The sequence below is a fragment of the Pomacea canaliculata genome, linkage group LG13, assembly GCF_003073045.1.
Source record: "Pomacea canaliculata isolate SZHN2017 linkage group LG13, ASM307304v1, whole genome shotgun sequence".
Lineage (NCBI taxonomy): Eukaryota > Metazoa > Mollusca > Gastropoda > Architaenioglossa > Ampullariidae > Pomacea > Pomacea canaliculata.
In genome coordinates this window covers 10,560,891-10,580,459 of record NC_037602.1, presented here as the reverse complement: position 1 = coordinate 10,580,459, position 19,569 = coordinate 10,560,891, and the positions used below count along the sequence as shown (strand labels likewise).

The window sequence follows — 19,569 nt, the reverse complement described above, 5'->3', positions numbered from 1 at the left end:
AGTGTGAGTGGTGTGTGACGGTGTACATATTGAACTAGTTTTTGCAGTCGTTTTTCCGTTTGTGGGTTTGGAAGCCAAAGACGTGTGATCAGTGTCACACCTGGAACCGCTGTGATCTTTGTGGATGTACGGCCGATAGACTTTTCACTTGCTGGGGCAAGTTCATAAGACGAGGGGGAAAGGAGATGGCAGTCAGGCGTCGCCAATTGTTTGCAGAAAATCTTGGAGCGGGTCTACGTCACTTGTGACATCGCTACAGCTTACTTGCTTCACGACAGGACGTAGAGACAGAGAGAGAGAGACAGAGAGAATGAGCGATAGGACAGCAAAGGTAAAAAATAAGATGGAGGAAGAGAGGATATGGATGAAAGAGCGAACGAATAAAAGAAGAGAAAAGAAAGAAATTAATAACTTGAGAAAAAGCATGTACTAAAAAAGGTTAAATGATTACTAGGAGTAGGAGATACAGGAAAAAAACCCAAATAAGACAAAAAAATAAAGAAGGAAAAACGGGCGAATAAAGGGATTATTGCCATGACGTGTTCATGCTGAAAAACATTCATCGGGCATCTATCCTCTTATTTTACGAAACAGTAAACTTACACACAAATACACATGAAAACAATCAAACTATCTGCGAATAAAAGGTTTTATTTGTAGAAAGTAGGAGAAAGTGAATTTCCACAACCTTTACTGGAAGAAGCACATGTTGAAACATGGCAGCAGGCTAAAACTTCTATAGAAACCAATAAACATTACAAGACCTGTCCTTTGTTTTATAATGCAGAAAAACTTGACAATTTTCTCACAACTGTATTTTTACCTAACCTCACAGAGAAAAGAAAAAGTCAAAGTAAAGAAAGTTAATATGAATCTCTGATCGGATCGGATCACCTCGGAGAATAACAGTGTAGAGACCTTGTTCTTGGATTGCTCAGACAGAACGATGGACTCTCACTTGGAGCAAACAACGCATTGCACGATGTTGTTGTTCACGTAAGGAGGACAGGGCAGACTGCCACAGTAGCCAATCACGTGGTACAGCAGCCTGCCCTCTAGGTTAGCGCCTGAGCCGATGCGGCCTTCCAGTTTGCTGTCCACACAGATGAACTCCGTTGACCCGTAGTGTGTGTCAAGCCCGCTCATGAGTAAACCCGTGTACTCGGAGGTCCACCCACACGGACACCTGTTTGTGCCGGGTACCATGATGTTGACTGAGCGAGTTTTCACGAAGCACACGGCACACAGCGCATCATGGTTGTGCTCTGCACGTGGCCACACTTCGTACTCTGCGCCGTACAGGTTGGCCCAGTGGGCAGGTTTCGCTATGGTACTGGCCACGGGATCGGGTGGCAGACACAGGTAGTTGGCTCCAGATCCGGGTGAGCTGTACCAACTGCCGGCCACATAACCTTTTAGATTACAGAATATTTATACATTACTGTAACATTAACGTACGTTTATTTCCTTCTATCTTTTTTGTTTTGGGTAGACAACAGCTCAACAAAACTGAAACTAACGTTTTACATACTCTTTGCCTTTCTGGCGAACTAATAATAAAAACATTGATCGAAGGATGCACAAGTAACTGACAATGGAAATCTCCAGTCTACCTACTTCTTAAACATGTCGATGATGTCCAGTATAGATTAAATATTACATTTAATTAGTGAGAAAATGTAAAATAAAAGTATGTAATGCCTTGAACAAATAGAATGATAATGATCAATATTACAACACGTCATTGTGGATCATGAAACATAATCAACAAAATACTTTCATATAAACATCTTGTCAAACTATTATGACTTGTCAATGTTCAGAGTCTATAAAACATGTTATTTTAGTGCTATTTCCGTATTGTTAATAAGCAGCATACGTAAGAAACTTTTTATGTCAGCATCAGTGCAATGTTTGTTTACCTGAAAACACCGTCGCTGCTGTAGAACCACACCCACTGCTTCCCCAACGTGTGTAAACGGTACCTGGAACAAAAACAGTGTTTAAGTGTTAGCCACGTGATTGTCTTTTCTACCTGTTGGTTGGTAGAATCGTTAAATGTTATGTTATCATATGCAATACCCACATAGTATTACGTAGTAAGTATAATGTCTCACAGGTACAATGTAACTCGGTGATATCAAGACAGTGTGAGGAAGGTACGAAATAAGACATCTCTTATTTTTATCCTTTATCGTATATTCTCAACTACCGGGGACACGACGACCAAAATAAGTTCACCACATGCAGCCAATGGACAATTATTCCCCTTCCTTGTAGATAATCTTATAAACTGCTAGGTAATGTTTGTAACCACTAAATGTTTGAACAATTGTCGGCATTGACAGGCGTAAAATCTGCAGCCATCATCATCTTCGGTGCAAAAAATAAGACAGACAAAAAGAACTATTATTATTTTAACTTCGTTTTGTTACGGAAATAACCAATGAGATTTTTAAGAAGCAATAACAAAGTTAAGTAACCGTTAACGAAAACTGGTAAAACGTTGCTGCCACACTGAGGTATCCGAACCTCGTACGTGGTCTTAAAGAGGTCTGATCACGTGTCTAGCTGCTTCCCCGTATAACTTCTGTCCTGTGTATGATCATGACTTTCAGTATATTGTTCTTTGTGGAGACATTGCAATGCAGCACAGAGAACATGAGTAAGATTAATAAGACTGTGAGGGCTTGAAAAGATATATTGGGAATACTCTCTGATGCTATTCACCGTAAGGAAAGGGATGCGATTGGAAGAAAGCAGTTTCACCATCTGCTTTTATGCACATGAATTATCCTGAGTCGACTGTATCTGTGAACTTTAGTCCGGATAAATGAGTGTAGATAGCGTGTAGTTCTTCTCTACAACACTAAGCCTAACACTTTTGTTAATGTCATATCAGTCAGTTTGTCAGGCATATCCTCTATGTCCTTATCCTATACCGGAGGCGAGAATAAAATTTTTATCCACGTTTACCAACAAAAATACCGTGGGACTGTGCAACCTTCAATCACAAAAGAAAAACAAATCTCTGTTTTAATTATCTTTCTTTCCAAGGGAAACCAATTGTCTTCTTTGTAATTGCTTTCAGCAGCGATTTAAAGTAGGAGGAAACCAAAATGAAAGTCAAATACAAAATGCTGAAAGAGCTTCCCTAATGATAATTATATATATATATCTTTCGAAACACATACCATATGACGGGGCCCTGCTAGTTTTTTTTTATAGAAAATATAATTTTCTCTACCTTTCTAAACAGACACAGTATCTAACACCCTCCCTTCTTTGAAGACTGAGACCTTTAAGATTGTTTTCTCCCATATACTGTCAAGCAACTACAGTCTGTCACCATAGATCACAGTTTTTGTTGACAGATAGAGGTGCACATAAGCTCTTCTGAGATGAATAATCGACATACATCTACTGCTTCTGACTAAGCACGTGTACCTGTGTAACCTTCTACTTACCTTTCGCAGTCAAAGCTGGCAGAAGCGAGGCGCACACAAGGATGCTGAGGACAAGTGTCATGGCTGCCGTCAGGTTCTGAGTCAGTCGATGACGATACAGATACAGACATGGACCTGCTGGTACTTATATAGTCAACTGTCTAAAGACAGTACGATGAAAATCACATCTGTTGTTTCGCCTCACAGGTATTAAATATTGTGTCCATGAAAGCGAAAAATCTATCTGTGGTTTCATATTTGTGATAACATTAAACCTGTCAGTTATATCATCAATCAAATCTTTCATCCTTGTATAATGTTTGGCAGATGTCAATAGGACTGATCAGCAAAACGAGATCTCCAGCAGTGTATTCCACAATGTTCGTTTTTAAAGTCGTTAATCACTGCAGGTAAAAAATTAGCACATTCCCCCCCAACCTAACATTTTTATCACTTTGCTATTACCATCCTAGAAGTCTGCATTAACGACGTCAAAGACAAGATGGTAACAAACAAACTAAAACTCAACAATGAGAAAACGGAAGCCCTCCTATGTTCGAGAAGAAGAAATCCATCTTCACATGTTCCTACACCAAGTCACATCAAGGTGGACGAAACCAACATCACCTTTGCGTCCTCCATAATTTCATTTCACCTGCCCTGATTATTTCTCTGAACTGCTCTTCCCTTATGTCCCAGCTAGACAACTCAGCTCCTCGTCTGATGATCGTCTCCTTACTCTTCATGACACAACAGCATAGGGCCACAGGAGCATCCAAGACTTTATTTCTGATATTAGACAATGGATGACCCACAACAAGTTGAATTTAAGTGACAAAAAAAAAAAAACATAAGCGTTTATTTTTTCAAAGAGGAGAGCAAGAGTTTATCCTTCACTGCCTTTCTCTGTTCGAGTAGGCGATGCAGATGTTCCTTTTGTTACTTCAGCACGTGACTTAGGTTACATAATGTCTGCTGACATGTCTCTTGATCAACAAGTTTCTCACATTTGTCGTGCTGCATACTATGTGCTCTGGAAGATCAGCTCCATTCGTCATACTCTGTTTATCTCAACCACCATCATTCACATCTGTTTATTTGTTCTGTTTAATTAAACTATTTCAACCCTCTTCTTGCTGGCTTTCTGCAGTACCTCGTTTATAAGCCACAAAAAGTCCACAACTCAGCTGCTCGTCTCATTTTCTGGACTCGCAAAAGTCAACATGTCACACCACTTCTTGACTTTCTTCACTGGATACCAGTTAAACTAGAATAAACTACATGCTCCCAACTTTATGCTATGGATTCTCTGAAGACTCCTCCACCAATACTTTACTTAAATCTTGTCTGTCCACACTCCTGCCTGAAACCTTTGCTCCTCATTAGACTCTTATTCTATCCTCCCTCCGACAAAGACAGTCACACACGGACAACGGACGTCCTCTCTCTGTGTTGCTGAGCAGTGGAACTCTCTTCCACATCACATTCAACACTCGGACTCCAAGACTACATTCAAACGCTCTCTGGAAATATCTGTTCACAAAGTACTACCACTAACAAAGTACTATCCTTAACCCCTGGCAATACTGTCTGTCATGTTAACCATCAAGTACGGCTGTAACTGTTTACAGTCTTCTTCATACCTTCATGCATTGATTTATGTTCTGTGCCTGTACATATCTCACTGTCCCCTATCTGTTTATTTATCATTGCTGGTCTGCACAGTGAGTGTGATCTATATTGGTCGTAGTGTTGCGCATTACAAACACCCAATCATCATCATCATCATCATCATCATCATAAAAAACTTCAGGGACATTATTGACATTTGTCGAAGTTAAAAAAGCTTTTCCTTGAAATTGGTAACGAATAAATAATAATATGAATAAGCAAATTTGTATAACACGACAATAATAATAGCACAAGGCTTATTAATAAGAATAAGATTTTTTTTTTAAAGTCCAGGAACAAGGGAGATAATTACTATTTGTCAAGAGTGACCATCCAAGACAGTGGATTAAAAAAGTTCGAGTTTCTTAAAAAGTATTTTCGTGAGTCTCATTAGCTTCCTTGGTGACCTTCCCTGCGGTGGGTCGCCAAATGATTTTAACTATTCATTTATTAATTGTTATAATAGTTGTGTGATGTGATTTTAAAACCCACTGTCAGATCGTTTGTTGTGTTGAAGGAGAGAACGCGTAGAAATATCGCAAGCCTGAGGGATGAAGTTGTGACAAAGCATACATTAAGCATTTTTTTAGTCGTTTTTGCGTTTGCGGTTTTCGAAGCTGAAGGACGATGATAATTGCGACGCCAGACACCAGCCGGAACCGACATGTGATCCTTGTGGAGTGACGTCCGGTAAACGTCTCACATGTAAGTCACCAGTAAATCATTTAGTCAAAATGTGACAGAACAATTAAACACACACTGCTGTATGAAAGTAAAACGACCTTCCACAGACTGCACTCCAACATACACAAACAGCGCGGGGAGAAGGGGGATGGCTGTTAGGTGGCGGTATCCTTTGCACAAAAACTTGGGATGGAGGGGGGAGGGCTATGTTGTGACGTCATCATGCAGTGCTCACATCGTTACAGCTTACCTGCGGTCGACAGTTATTGTAAGAACTTGTTGTGTGATGAAGTGAAAATAATGCAGACATCATCTAAATCACAGTAAGCAATACTTCTGACTATATTTGAGGAAGGCAGTACTAAAGTGACGTCACTAGGTATAGCAGGTGTGAACCCATGATGCGATAATTTGCATAGCTCTAAATTTCTGTAAGATGTTCAGAGAAGACTACCAGTCCTAAACGACATTTCTGTCTATCCTGGCATAATGCATGAAATGGGGCTCTTGTGTGAAGAGGGGGAGGAAAAAAAAAGGGGTGAAGAAAGAAACATGGTAAGAAGAGAGATGGTGAGAGACAGGAAGAGGATGAGAGAGAAAGAAAGAATACATGGAGAGAGAGGACAGAAATTCCTGAAGAAAGGAAGAGGATGAGATTTGTGGTAATGGTGTGTTCCAAAATATGCATCGAACCTCTGTTCTTCTGTCTAATTTTATGAATACAGAGATAGAGAGTTCTGTCCCTTCACCTAACATGCTGAGGGATCAGCTCTCCTTAATATTGTTTATGTTTTGTTGTCATCCTTCAATTTGGATAAAAGTGTTGGACCTCCTTGTTTACATGTGCTTCTGCTACGTTTTCTTCCTCTTCTGGTTTGCAACAGGACTTTATATAATATATATAATGTATATAATGTATATAATATTCTGGTCCATACTGTTTGGGTCTGTTGGACGGATTCCATTCTGCTGTGCATCACTGGCTTCGGCAGCGACCGTGAGCTGCAGTGATTAAACTGAAGTGATGATAACCCTTTTGAAGTTTTGTGATAACATTTCGTCATATTCTCAATATTACTCAATATCATCCTGTCATTCCCTGATGTCGCTAACCTCATTCTCTGGAGTCATTGCCGTTATATCTACAATCATCGCCCTTTACTGCCGGAACATTTTTCTCGCATTGTTCTTCCATCTACATCTTTGTTACTATTTTGTTAACTTGTTCTACATCTTTGCTATTATTTTGTGATTTTGTTCTGCATCGTTGTTACTATTTTATGATTTTTGTTACTTTTTGTTAGCAAAGCTATTGAGATTTTAATTCCAGAAACGTTCAAATTCAATGCAGAATATCATGCTAAGAGAAGAAAGATTAGAGTACACATTAACGCAATAAATGCAGAAGTTTTCCAGACAGAAGTAGAAATTGGACTCAGCAGTTCTGAACGCTTGCTATTTGATAATTCTTTAGCCTTTAGCGATGCAGAGAAGTAGGAGCTGTCAGAATATCTTCAAATAAATTCCGATTACAAAAGTGTCAGTGAACTTTATCGTTCGAAAGCAACAGAATTTCAACAGTTACTTCTATTTACTGGTGTGGTAGAGTTAAAAGGCCAATTTTCTTATAGGCAGTATAATCATATTTTCTCTTATTTATTGATTGATTTTTTAATTTTTTCTTGTAAGTCCTGGGCTGTGTGTGAACTATGCTGATTAGGCTAATTAATTTTCATGTTTATTTGTTCAAGAAGCAAAGCGTTTGTATGGTAAGGGATTTTTGTGATATAATGTACTTGCTTTGTCACATATTGCTGATAATGTTGACAGATTTGGTCCTTTGGACTCTTACTCTGCCTCTCAATTTTATACCTTTTTAGGCCAGCTTAAACTTGTTCAAACACCAAACTTTCCACTGCAGCAGGTAATTAAGAATATTTAAAAGTGCAGCATAAGGATTGTGTTCCCAGTGGTGAGCCTCATAGAGATAGCCCATTGACAGCTGATTGTGACTGGAAGTATCAATTCAGACAAATTAACTTTAATGGTCTTTTTTCGACAACAAATGGTAATAAATATATGATGGTCAATAATTTATTTTACTGTTATTCTAGATAGCTGGCTGCTGGCATTTAAAGATGAAAGTGGTCACAGGATGTGCAACTGACCACCACAATCTGTTGAACCAGATGCAAGCTTCCTATAGAGCTATAACGCCAGATTTCTCATGTCCTATGCTTCCAGTTATCCAGCACAAGTCATTAAGTAAGTGAAATTTATTTTTTGATTCATAACATTCATAATTAATTATTATGCAGGAAGAAATTTTATGATGCATGTGAGTATTAATGGGCAAAATGACATCTATGTCATTGTGTGCTGCAGGAGAAAGGAAGGAGAAAATGATAATACTGAACTGTTTGAACACTATATTAACATGTCATTATACCACAAGTAGTATAACTTTGGTTGTGATGCTGCACTACAAGAGTCAGTTTATAATTGAAGTGAAGTTTATGCTGTGCTTTTGATCTTGCTTTGTGAAATCTTTATTTTAACATGTATTATAATACTGCCCACAGAAAGTTTTTTTTTTTAAATGATGTATGTTTATTTTTTGTCCTGTTTCCAGGAATGCCATTTGGTGATGTGTGGGGGTATTCACATTAAAGCATTGTAGTGAGGGGCATTCAATCTGTGCTATTTCAACTGAGTTAGCCTGGGTCTTACAACTTTAATAGTCTAGAGCAGGGGTGGCAATATATTTTTCCCAAGGGGCCACATGAGAAATTGGATGTTTTTAGAGGGCCGGACTAATATAATCTTAACTCAGTTTTACCCAATACTGTATATATAGTATATATACGGCGGGCGGGCCGGTCAGGACAGGAGGCGGGCCAGGTCTGGTCTAATAGAATGCTAGACTGCAAGCAATGATACAAGTTGTGGACTTAATCAAGCATTTCTCACAAAAATAGGTTGCAATAATTGTGTTATTTATTGTTGTTTTGCTCCACTTTTTGGGGCAATGGCCCTCAAATCTCAAATACCTATCCACCAATCAATAATTAATAAATCAATCAATCGATTAAAATACAAACTAGGCGATACGCATAAAATACTAGAATATCTAGTGAATGTGTAATGTTGCACAGTGCAGTATGTTTGTTGGATACTTCTATTCTGAGAAGCAAACATCACGTGTTCATATTGTGGTTTCCTTTTTCTCCATGTTGCGTCATTTAAGAAAGCTTTTCAGCGCTGAGTTGTTTTTAAGTTAAATCATATTGCTTCACACTTTCCTGTCAAACAATTTTTTTTTTCTTTAATTTCAAAAAAAATGTCGGATATGACAAGGAGAAGAGAATTGCATGTTCGCGCACTCGGTCTAACGCAAACCAACATTTAACAAGAAAGATGGGGGGAAAAATTCGGAAGCTATTAAAATGCAAACGTACCACATTTTTGTGCCTCAAGTACATGCCACTTAGAGATCACTCACAGTTCTCTACGGTGACAAGGAGGAGACTTGAGTCGTTTAGAGTTGTCCTCCCCTTGCGCTTTTAACGAATCAATTAATTTGGAAAAGACATAATCAAGGGCGCTATCCAACAATTCACAAGCTCTTGCTTGCTAATCTGTCTCCACACCCCCTCTCTTTATCTAACGGTCCAGCTTCACCATGGCTCATTTCGCTTGCAGACGTGAGGGATAATTGCGAACATGGTGTCGTCGTCCACTCTTTTGTTGAGAAACACAGAAATACAGCCGGCGTTTGCATCTGGGGACAGAGCAGGAACATGATGTTGGTTTGAAACTGAGCCGACGAGCCAGGGGATGAGGGGAAGCTGAAGCTGGGGACAGCGATGAGGTTCTTGCAAATAATGCCAGAACAAATGAACGTGAACACTGGGACAGACTGTCACTTCGGGCATAAAGAGTCTCAGAGACAATGTTGCTGGGTGGGAAAATGTGTCTTTTACACAATGGCATTTTCTCTTTCGTTTAATGAGATATTCTAAATAAACCATAAAGGTAGTTATTGTGCACACCTTGGTGTTCATGCTGCATAATCAGGAAGAAAAGAGCTTAATAAGCTGTGACTAGGGTTACATAGCTGTAACTAAAAAGGGTGGACAAGTTTGACAAATGAATTAATTGAGATGCAGGCGTTAAGATTTCATGGAGTAAGTGACTAAGTAAGTAATTCAAATAAAAAGGAGTCCGTGTGTCTGAAAGAGAAATATAGAAACAGTGAGTACAGGAATATGAATTATATGAACCATGCTCAGGGCCGCCGAGAGCCAGCCCGGGCCCCGGGACAGACGACCTCTCCGGGCCCCTTGTACTTGTAATCGTAAATTATTTTCCCAGTATATAATGTATGTTTACAATTCGAATCTCAATGTCTACACTTCCTTCAGTAACGAAATATAGACTGCACTAGGATCTACATCACTACTTGAACATAAAGTTGTTTACATGCGAGTGGTTAGTAAATGAGGACAAATGATGTTAAAGGATCAGACTTGTAGCACCCCGCTCCACAGACCTCCCCCCTCCCCCCCGAGTAAGGACTGTTACGTCAGCAGCGATGTCAAAACCTCGACAGATTAGAAAAACGGCTAGAGCCTAAAGACAGTACACAATCGTTTCAAGCCTATTGCAGGTGTGATAAAGATAGCTATTCGTCGTCTATACAAGGAACGGCGTCTGGCATTACACAAATACAACAGTGTCCGCTCGAGTAATAGAGGTCCATACAATACCGAGTTCACCCATTGCCTTAAAATTACACGAGTGGTGCTTTGCGGGCTTTACGACTCGCAAAAAGTTCGATAATACAATCGAAATCGATTGTTCTTGCGAGCCGAGACTCCACTGCCAGGACTCCTAAGCTGCTTAACCGATCTTGGCACATTGTTGACCGCAACACGTTCTTTACTCTGGCCAGAATGCTGAAAGAACGTTCTGCTTGAGCGACGGTAACTGGCAATGTGCAAAAGATTCTAAGAATCACTGTTATATTTGTGAACAGGGTGTCGATCTTTAGATAGTGTAATTTATTTAACAGTTCTAAGGGTGTCAGTGATAAATCTCCGAGGTTAGCATTATGAATTGCTTTTAAGTGTTCAAGTTCACTAATCAAGTTCTCCCCGATACATCAACGCTATACTTCTTAGCAAGGATGCTAGCACTTTTACATATTTCTTCGTCACTCATTTTTGGGTACTTCCATATCACCCCAAACATCGTCTCCAGGTTCTTGGCAGCGTCATAACGAGAGGTCATGTTTCCAATGACACAGTCCAGTGTCATACAATCATCACCTTTTTAAAACTGCCTAAGGCTAAGACGTATCTCTCTCGTAATCTCGTTAGTACCTCTTCTAATTGTCTTCTGTCTATCCCAACACTGTGGTATCACATAGCCTTTGTGTTCTAAGTGCTGCGCTTTTGTACTAAGCTCACTGACGTGCAAGGAAATGTTCTCTATGTAAGTGATTTATACTTCTACATGTAAAGAGGAAGAACCGAAGAAGTAAATGCCTAAACAAGTCTTCATCGAGTGTCGTTAATAACCTCATTAAAAAAAGTGTTTGCTGCGACGAACAGCAGAGCACATCAGTTATCATTTTTATCAACTTACATAACAAACACGCAGCACCTATCGAAAGTCCCTTCCTATATTATTCCTTTAGCAAAACCGCACGCGCGCGCGCACACACACACACACACAATAACTACACACACGCATGCTGTGACACGTAAACAAATATCTTAACTGAGCTGTCGCCTTCAGACTCTTTAAAGCAGAAATTTTGAATTCATCCAACTTTTTACGAAGCATAAACTCGGTCGACTTCAACCGCCATCAGTCACTAGCCGTTAAAATACCTGCTCAGTTTTAGAAGACAAAGCAACTGTTTTAAAGACTAGTTAGCTAGTAAGTGTTAATACTTTTAATATTTAAGGAGATTAGAAGGTTTTGTAAAAATGACAGAAAAATAGAAATGTTAAGCATATTTTAGCTGAATCGTAATAGTTCATAGAACAAAGTTATACAGTACTAATATTGTCATTTTACCTGCTGACTAAAAACTTTATGAGCTTTTCTCACAAACTTCATTATTGTCAGTCAATTTGAGACGCTAGTCACTCTCATTGACACTGATGTTCCTGCCTTGTCAAATGCTATTTGCCAATAAACAGAAAATCATAGAAGCATAAATAAAAAACTAGTGTACTTACCATAATAACAAAGTGCAGCGTATCTCGGCTTTTCGAGTGTAGAAGACAGCGTGCGACAGACAGGAGAGTGAGTGTGAAATTAAGTGACTATCGCTATCTCTAAGGTCCAACTGTCCAAGCTTTCTTTGGTCCAATGACTCCGATCGAAAGGGATGGGAAAATTAAGTGCCCTGGTCAAACACACGGCGACTTTACCGCTGACTCGTCTATCTCATAAAAATATCAGTCTACACCTCCAATTGTTCCAAACCCCGACCATTGAAGTCCCAGTCCAGTCCGTCGAGTCTTCCAGATGCTATCACACCCCCGCCCCCTTTCCCTTTTGTCGTGTTGTCAGCAACAATGCATTACGGCCCACGGCCGATGGCCGGCATGGGTGGAAGTTGCTGTCATCTTAGTCACTGGCCTGTAAGTCTAAACTAAAACAGGGCCTACATAATTTGCCTCTACCTTGATTGTGGGGTTCAAGACATGGAGAAATTTAATGAAAACGTGGACAAACTAACACTTATGTCATAACTCATAACACATCTGTAAACTTTTCTTTTCTTCCCTTCTTCATCGTGAAACAAATGTACGTTACACTAAGCTCCTTTAAAAACACATTCAAATATATGTGATAATTCGAAAAGCAAATGTCGCAGCCACCGCAAAACTCAATATACAGCACCATATATCACAGCTTCCTTGAAGACAACTAGCGCACAATAAGAAAGATTCCGAGGTGGCTTTTGGGGACGGATGGTGGGTAGATAGTATCTCCTTTTTACCGGGAGCTTTGTCGGCAAAGAGCAAAAGAAAGTCGGAGGCCGCTGTGTTATTACAGCGCGATGCTGGTACATCGCCGGAGGTCGTGCGATCGTCCCACACCTTTAGTTACAGTAGTCAGTCCTCCCCTTTCCTGTGACATAACTCTCCTCCCTACCTCTATCCGGGCCATCCACCCACCGTGCGAACACTGTCTCTACACTTAAATTACCTTTCTCATGCTAGCCTCTCTTTATCATCCTCCTCCAGCTCCAAACTTCCCGCGACACCACCGGTGATAATTTATAAACCTAATATTTGCGACAGCATTTTTAAAATGTTTGCAATAATGTGTTCTATTTGCTGCTCATAGTATTACAGGATAAAATAGTTCTCATTGTATCAAGGATCTACTGTGTAGACTAATGTAGTTGTTTGTTTGGTGATGGAGATACGGTTAAAGAAAGTCTCAGTGTTGCTTAGTAACTACGAAAAAAAGCAGCCTTGATGTCTCTCGCTTACAGGCTGCAGCGCCAGGGGCGGGCCCCGACCATGTTGGTTCACAGAGTGGCCACACATCAGTAACATACCTGCCTGATCTCCACTGTTCAGTCCGATTTGCTTGCAGGGCCCGCCCCCTCCACCACCCCACCCTTCCCCGTAGTGGCACCTGTAGCCAGCAATCTCATGGCACCAACGTTCTTCAGGGCGGTTGACACGCGATAAAATCTTCAGTGTCCAGCGGCCGTCGCCAGCGTGTCCAGCGAGAATATGATACCCGCTGACTACACTTCTCACGACAGGCCCCAGCACCCCGAAATTGTATTCTACAGACTTGAAACTCAACTTCTGCATGTGTAATGCTTGGGTGTTCTGTCCTTACACCTTTCAAAAAGAAAAAGAAAAGGAGAAGAAGAAAAAAAAAAAATCCACTGACAAGCCGGCCCCCTTGACAGCCGCGGCCCGGTACACTAGACCCCCTTGCCCCCCCTCTCGTCAGGCCTGACCATGCTTAGTAGTCAAGACAAGAATCCTAGAGACTGTAGATTTAGATTTTCTCAAAATTTTGTTGTATTCAAAAGTACTGAGCAGTGGAATAATATAAAATATAAATAATAAATAATATAAAAGAAATAAAAGAATGAACACAGAAAGAAAGTTTTATTTTGTAAGTTTCTACTTTCAAACTTGTAAAAAAAAACTTAGCGAAACAAAGATTCGTAGGCGCAGGGAAACGATTCAAGGGAAGCAACCTCATTTAAGCGCTGAAGACGTACAGAGTGCTCTCAATATTCGAGTGCGTTGAGATTCCTAAGAGAGCCCTACATATTTAAAAGTGTTGACTATCTCGATTACGTCTCCATAGATGTTTATTCCTTGTTACTCTCTGAGGAGCACAGGCCGCAGTCACCATAGATACTACTTTCGATTGCATGAGGTTTGTCCCAACATCGAATATCGTTTCTTTTGTCTTTGAGACTTTCAAGTTAAGGAAATGCTTGTTGTCTCAGTGTACAACGTCAAAAAAGGTCACAATAAAACAATAAGATTCCTGTCATCAAGAAAATGCGTTGATGTACTCATAGAGGCAACACTTATAACACACAACTCACAGATTGAATTCTCTGAAAGCTGCCTGAAGATATCGTAGTGAAGGAGAAAAAAATGCAGAAGAAATCAACAGCAAAGGAGGGGGAAGAACAACAGACTTAGGGAGGAAGTACAACAGCGTCAAGAGAGACGATGGATTTCTTTGTGTGTGAGAGAGAGAAAAAATTTTTTAAACCATTTATCAATACCGTTTCCACACACATACGGAGAGAAATCCAGGGGACGCAACTGTGATAATCACTTCTACGTTCACTACTGGGTTGTTTCCCTCTTTCCAGTTCTATTACTGCTGTGGTCATGGCCGTGTCTAGATGGGTCAGAGACATCAACACAAAAAAATGAGAATTGTTTCATGGACGTTACATAAAATTTAACAAAAGAGCAAAGCCACCAATAATTTGTTTATTTCTTAGTAATTTGACAATTGCAGCATTTTTGCTTTTGCTCTCAAGCTTTATGGACGCAGCTACAAGATCCTGCCACTCCATGAAGGCCAACGATCCTTGCCCATCGGTTAACCCCAGGAAGGGACAGCGAAAAAATGTGCAACGATAGTCAAACCATCATCAATAAGCCATAAAAAAAACTTCCACAGGCGCGTGTACGTCTGCACATGATGCCAGTGTGCTAAGGGAAAGAACTCATCAATAAGCTCGAACGACACCATTTGGACGGGGCAGAGGTCAGGCTTTGGGAGACAACTGCTGACGAAGGCCACAGACAGGGTGCAGTGAGGAGGAAACCACGCTCGAGCATTGCGTAGGCTGTCTCGTACATCTCTTTAAAAGGTAGAAAAAAAAAACTGCAATTGAGAAAGTTACTTAGCTTTTAACGGGAAGCAACTCGTGTACCCTTGCTCACCGAGTTTATCATTATAGCCTCCCTTTTGTCTCATAAAAAAAATAATACCAGACATTTCGACCATTTGCCAGCTCGACACCGGCAGAGAGGGGGGGGGGTGGATTGGTGTTTTACGCCATGTCAGCAACTGAGGCTATATTACGGCAAGCAGCCAGCCTTGTAAACAGATGCCAGGTGCAGAGAAAGAACAGCGTGCCGGAGACGAGAAATGAACTCAGGGCAGCCAACTTTCACTGTATTGTGTACAGCGCTAACCTTTGCGCCATCGGACCGCTCACCACCGGCAGAGACGTTCACACTAATATGTGAAGTATCTGTAAGGTGACTTCCAAATGAAAGACTCCATTATTGATCATTAATGTGCAAATCAATCTTTTGTACATATATTCATTTCTTTTGTGTGCGTGTCGACAGCAAAAAGACGAAAGGAGGAAATAGAATGTTGTAAATGTGTTGGTGTGCTCAAAATCTACAAAAAAGCAATAAGAAAGTAAATCTAAAAGTAAATCTAAAGTAAATGTACGTGTGAATAAGTTCATCTGTTGTTCAGATACAGGTATTCAAACATTAACACGCTCGAGTTTACTTTATGTTTATACTTGGAAACACTAAGTACGCTTGCCAGATTCTCAAAAGATTCCAGTCGTAACGATTTAAATATATAGGTAAAATACATTATTCAGTATGTAATAACAGGGCTTATTCCAGAGCCCGATAAAGATTTTTCATATCATTTTCTTATTTTTTAGCAATGCTTATAGTGTTGTTTCATGCATGGAAGAATTCTTTTGGTGTAGATAGAAACACACACGAACACCCCACCACACCCCGCCCACTCCACACACACACCCAAGAATACGGGCACGAAATACACACACGCGCGCACACACACACACATATGCACGCACGCACATGCACTCACCCGCGCACTGTAAAAAGGCTCACTATAGAAATGCAAGAACTTGGCTGCAGTGAAGACGATGGAACTGGGAAACACTCTGTGGCCGCCCATCCTCAAATAGAAAAGAAAAGACGGAGAGAGGAGGAATAGCGAGGGACGTGACTGGCGCGAAGAGAGTGATTGGAATAAGATATCTTGATCAGTACGATCCGCTGGGCTGATCCAGGATTATTTCTCTCAGCCTGACCCGCGTTGCAATGAAATGAGGCGATGAGCATTCGGAGACCGCGAAGGGCGGGCAGAGGTGGCCTTAGTGATAGTTCGGATCTCTCCACATCGCCTCTGTCTGCGTGAGCGAAAAAAACGATGTTGGAGAACTTGCTTAGCCTTGACACAAACATCCCATAGGTGAGCTCTGAGGCAGACATTTGTCTCACACACTGTGAAATGTTACTTTGGAAAAAAAAATTAAATAAACGAAAATATAAGGGAAAATACAAATTTAGGAGATTGATGAGGTTCAGAAATAAAGTTTAAAAAAAAAACTACTGGAATGGGAAAGTTCGAGCACAGTAATAGCGATAGACTAACAAGAAATATTGAGGCACGATGGACAACAGCCAAACCTTATAACACGACACAGGCAGGCTGGAGACAAAGACAAACATTAAAAGCACGAATCATGCAAGAAAAAGACAACAACCAAAATTTAAAACACGACCCAGGAAGGCAAGGGGAGACATGTGGGGAGGGAGAGTAGTCTCATAGCCTGACTTGTAGGGGCAGTGAGCTGTAAGTGGTTTACTGTGTCCAGGAGTTTGTTGGTGTTAACCTTTTTTGATAAATCAGGTCTGATGGGCAGTCACTGATAAATCAGGTGTTCATGTCTGGTGGGTAGTCACCCAATTGAAAGGACAGCCAAAGAGGCATTCGCATTTTTACTAAGTGAAAAGTATCATGAAGTTTTTCTTTCTTGGAGCATATTTTGCTATAATTTTTTCCCTTCGTTTCGCTCCTCTTTTTCTAACGTTCTCATCAGTTTCTTTTTACTGGTGAAAACATGAACAAATTTCTCTTTTTTTCTTATCACTGTCTTTCCTTCCTTGATTCCGAATCTTGTGGCTAGATTTACGTATTGCAGGACGCATTTTAATAAAATATTTCCTATTTTACTTCCACCAACTATCTTTCCTCTTGTCTCATTTCATCTCTCCTTTATAGTTTTCTGGCCTGTTTTATTTTCTGTAAAAAATCTTTCTTCCTGTCTTCCTTCCGACTATCATTTCTTCCCACCCCTTTGCTTACTAAGCGTTTCAAGCTGATATTGTTTTTTAACATTTACAAAGCAGAAGACTTTTTAAGTGATCCCCAACCTCCCACCTCTCATCCTGTATTTGCCTCACAAAGACCTGACTCATCCCCCACCTCGCCCAAATGGGGCGGCATCCTGATAATTAATACATTCCTGACATAAATAGAAAGTATACTGCTAAAGAAAATGGTCTTTTAAAAGAATGGCATATTTTGTGGGTTACCATTGTCTTTATTCAGCACACACACGGATATCTACCTGAAAAGTCGAGGTGTGAGTCCCTATCTGCTCTGTGTATATCGCGGTCTGACCTACTGACTTGCGCTACCACCAGCAGCCAATCACAAAACAACAAACTTCGCTGTGGACACTTGAAATCTTCTGGTGTCCCTAGGGTAACGCAAAGGGACATTGAAAGATGAGTTATTCGCGCTTGATTGAAGAATCAAGAGACCGTGAAAAAAAGATGTCTTCGATGGACCCTCCCTTCCCTTTAAAGCCCTTATGTTTCACAGTTTCACCTGGAACAGCAACAACAACAGAAATGAGTTGCCTACAAGCATCACCATGCACAAAACTGTTTTGTAGAAGCAATTTAGAAACGATTTTAAGAAATTGCTTTTACGCCGTTTACAAGAGTTTCACGGACGCTTCGAATCGGTTTAAGAAATATTTTCTCGTCTAAATTTAAAACAGCTTCAAGTTGTTCCAAACTGGCTAAAACAGTTTTAAAAGCCATGACCGCAATTATCACAATCAGCTTGGCTTAAGATAAGAACTCCAGGTGTTGACAAGCAAACGAAAGATCACAAAACAAACAGAAATAAAACAAAGACGAATTGTTTCCGCTGTTTGGATTTGAACAAACTGATATAACAAGAATTATTTAAGAGATCGGTTTTCCACTCTGTCGGAAAATTTATCCTTCGGTTGAATTTTCAGGGGTGGAGACATTTGTTACACTAGTGTGTGCTGGAGGAAGCGAAATTCCGGTTTAAACAGCTTTATCTCATTTAAAACTAAATGTTCTTAAATTGTTCCCACGTTTTATAAAATTGTTTTAACTAAATACATTCAGGACCTAAATATTCAAATAAAGGCCCAAGAGTGTATGCAGACCTCTATCTTGCGGAGACCTCAGTGGGAGAGCTGGGACCATTTCTTAAGTAGGTGCGATTTCTCTTTATAAACTTGCCGGATTTCAACCTCTGTTCAATGATGTTGTAGGTTCATGGAGTATTTCACCAGGTTTTGTGAAATAGCATCTTGTATTGAGCTGTACCCAGTCATTGGAATATCCCACTAGACTTTCGTAGGAACTCACTGAATTCATCATTTTGTTATTTATTTGGTTTTTGGTAAGTTCTTCATTTGTTCCTTGACTGGATCCAGTCGTTTTGGGGTGGAGAGAGAGCACATGGGTAGACGCGACTGCTGACAAGGGTCCCACTCAGGCCTGCCTTGAGAAATGGTGAGCAGGTCCTGCACAGGGCGACCAGTCCTATCCCTGACGTTTGTCATCAGTTCTTCCTCACATCACCGTGGAGTCAACCTTCTTCAAAGGAGCCTTTATAGGACACAGTCTTCAACCTAGTGTTGTACAGGATCACGTGACCAGCTCAGTCCAGTTTACGCCGCTTGACTGTCTACAGCAGGGGTGGGCAATTAATTTTCCCAAGGGGCCGGATGACAAACTGGGATGGTTCTAGAGGGCCGGACTAATATAGTTAACTCAGTTTTACCCAATACTGTATACATAGTATATTTACTGGTGGGCGGCCAGCGGGCGGGCCGGTCAGAGACAGGAGGCGGGCCGGATCCGGCCCGCGGGCCGGCGTTTGCCCAGGTCTGGTCTAGAGGGAAAGAGGGGACTCAAGAACCACTGCTTTATTTTACAAACAGTTCAGGGTAAGGACTTAAATATTTGACTCTGTGTGTGTGTGTGTGTGCACAGCACATGAATACATACATGCCTGTCATAAAATAGGTCTTTTTGGATTGTGTCTTAATTTTTTTGGTTATGAACCTTAACCTTTGACTCTGATACTAGATGCAGACAAGAATTTTCATGAGTCATTAAAAAGC

General features: G+C 40.6%; 1 protein-coding gene across 1 annotated transcript in view; it reads right to left on the bottom strand.

Annotated features, from left to right (window-relative positions):
* Positions 1–635: 635 nt before the first annotated feature.
* LOC112554633 (short-chain collagen C4-like) overlaps positions 636–19,569 on the bottom strand; it is a 34,579-nt gene continuing 15,645 nt past the window's right edge. Inside the window, exons 1-3 of the mRNA XM_025222543.1 lie at positions 3,468–3,557; positions 1,923–1,985; positions 636–1,412 (exon numbers count right to left, since the gene is read on the bottom strand). Of these exons, the coding sequence (XP_025078328.1) occupies positions 955–1,412; positions 1,923–1,985; positions 3,468–3,528 (582 nt within the window). The 5' untranslated portion in view covers positions 3,529–3,557 and the 3' untranslated portion in view covers positions 636–954. Of the gene's footprint in view, positions 1,413–1,922; positions 1,986–3,467 lie in introns of the transcript that reaches the window.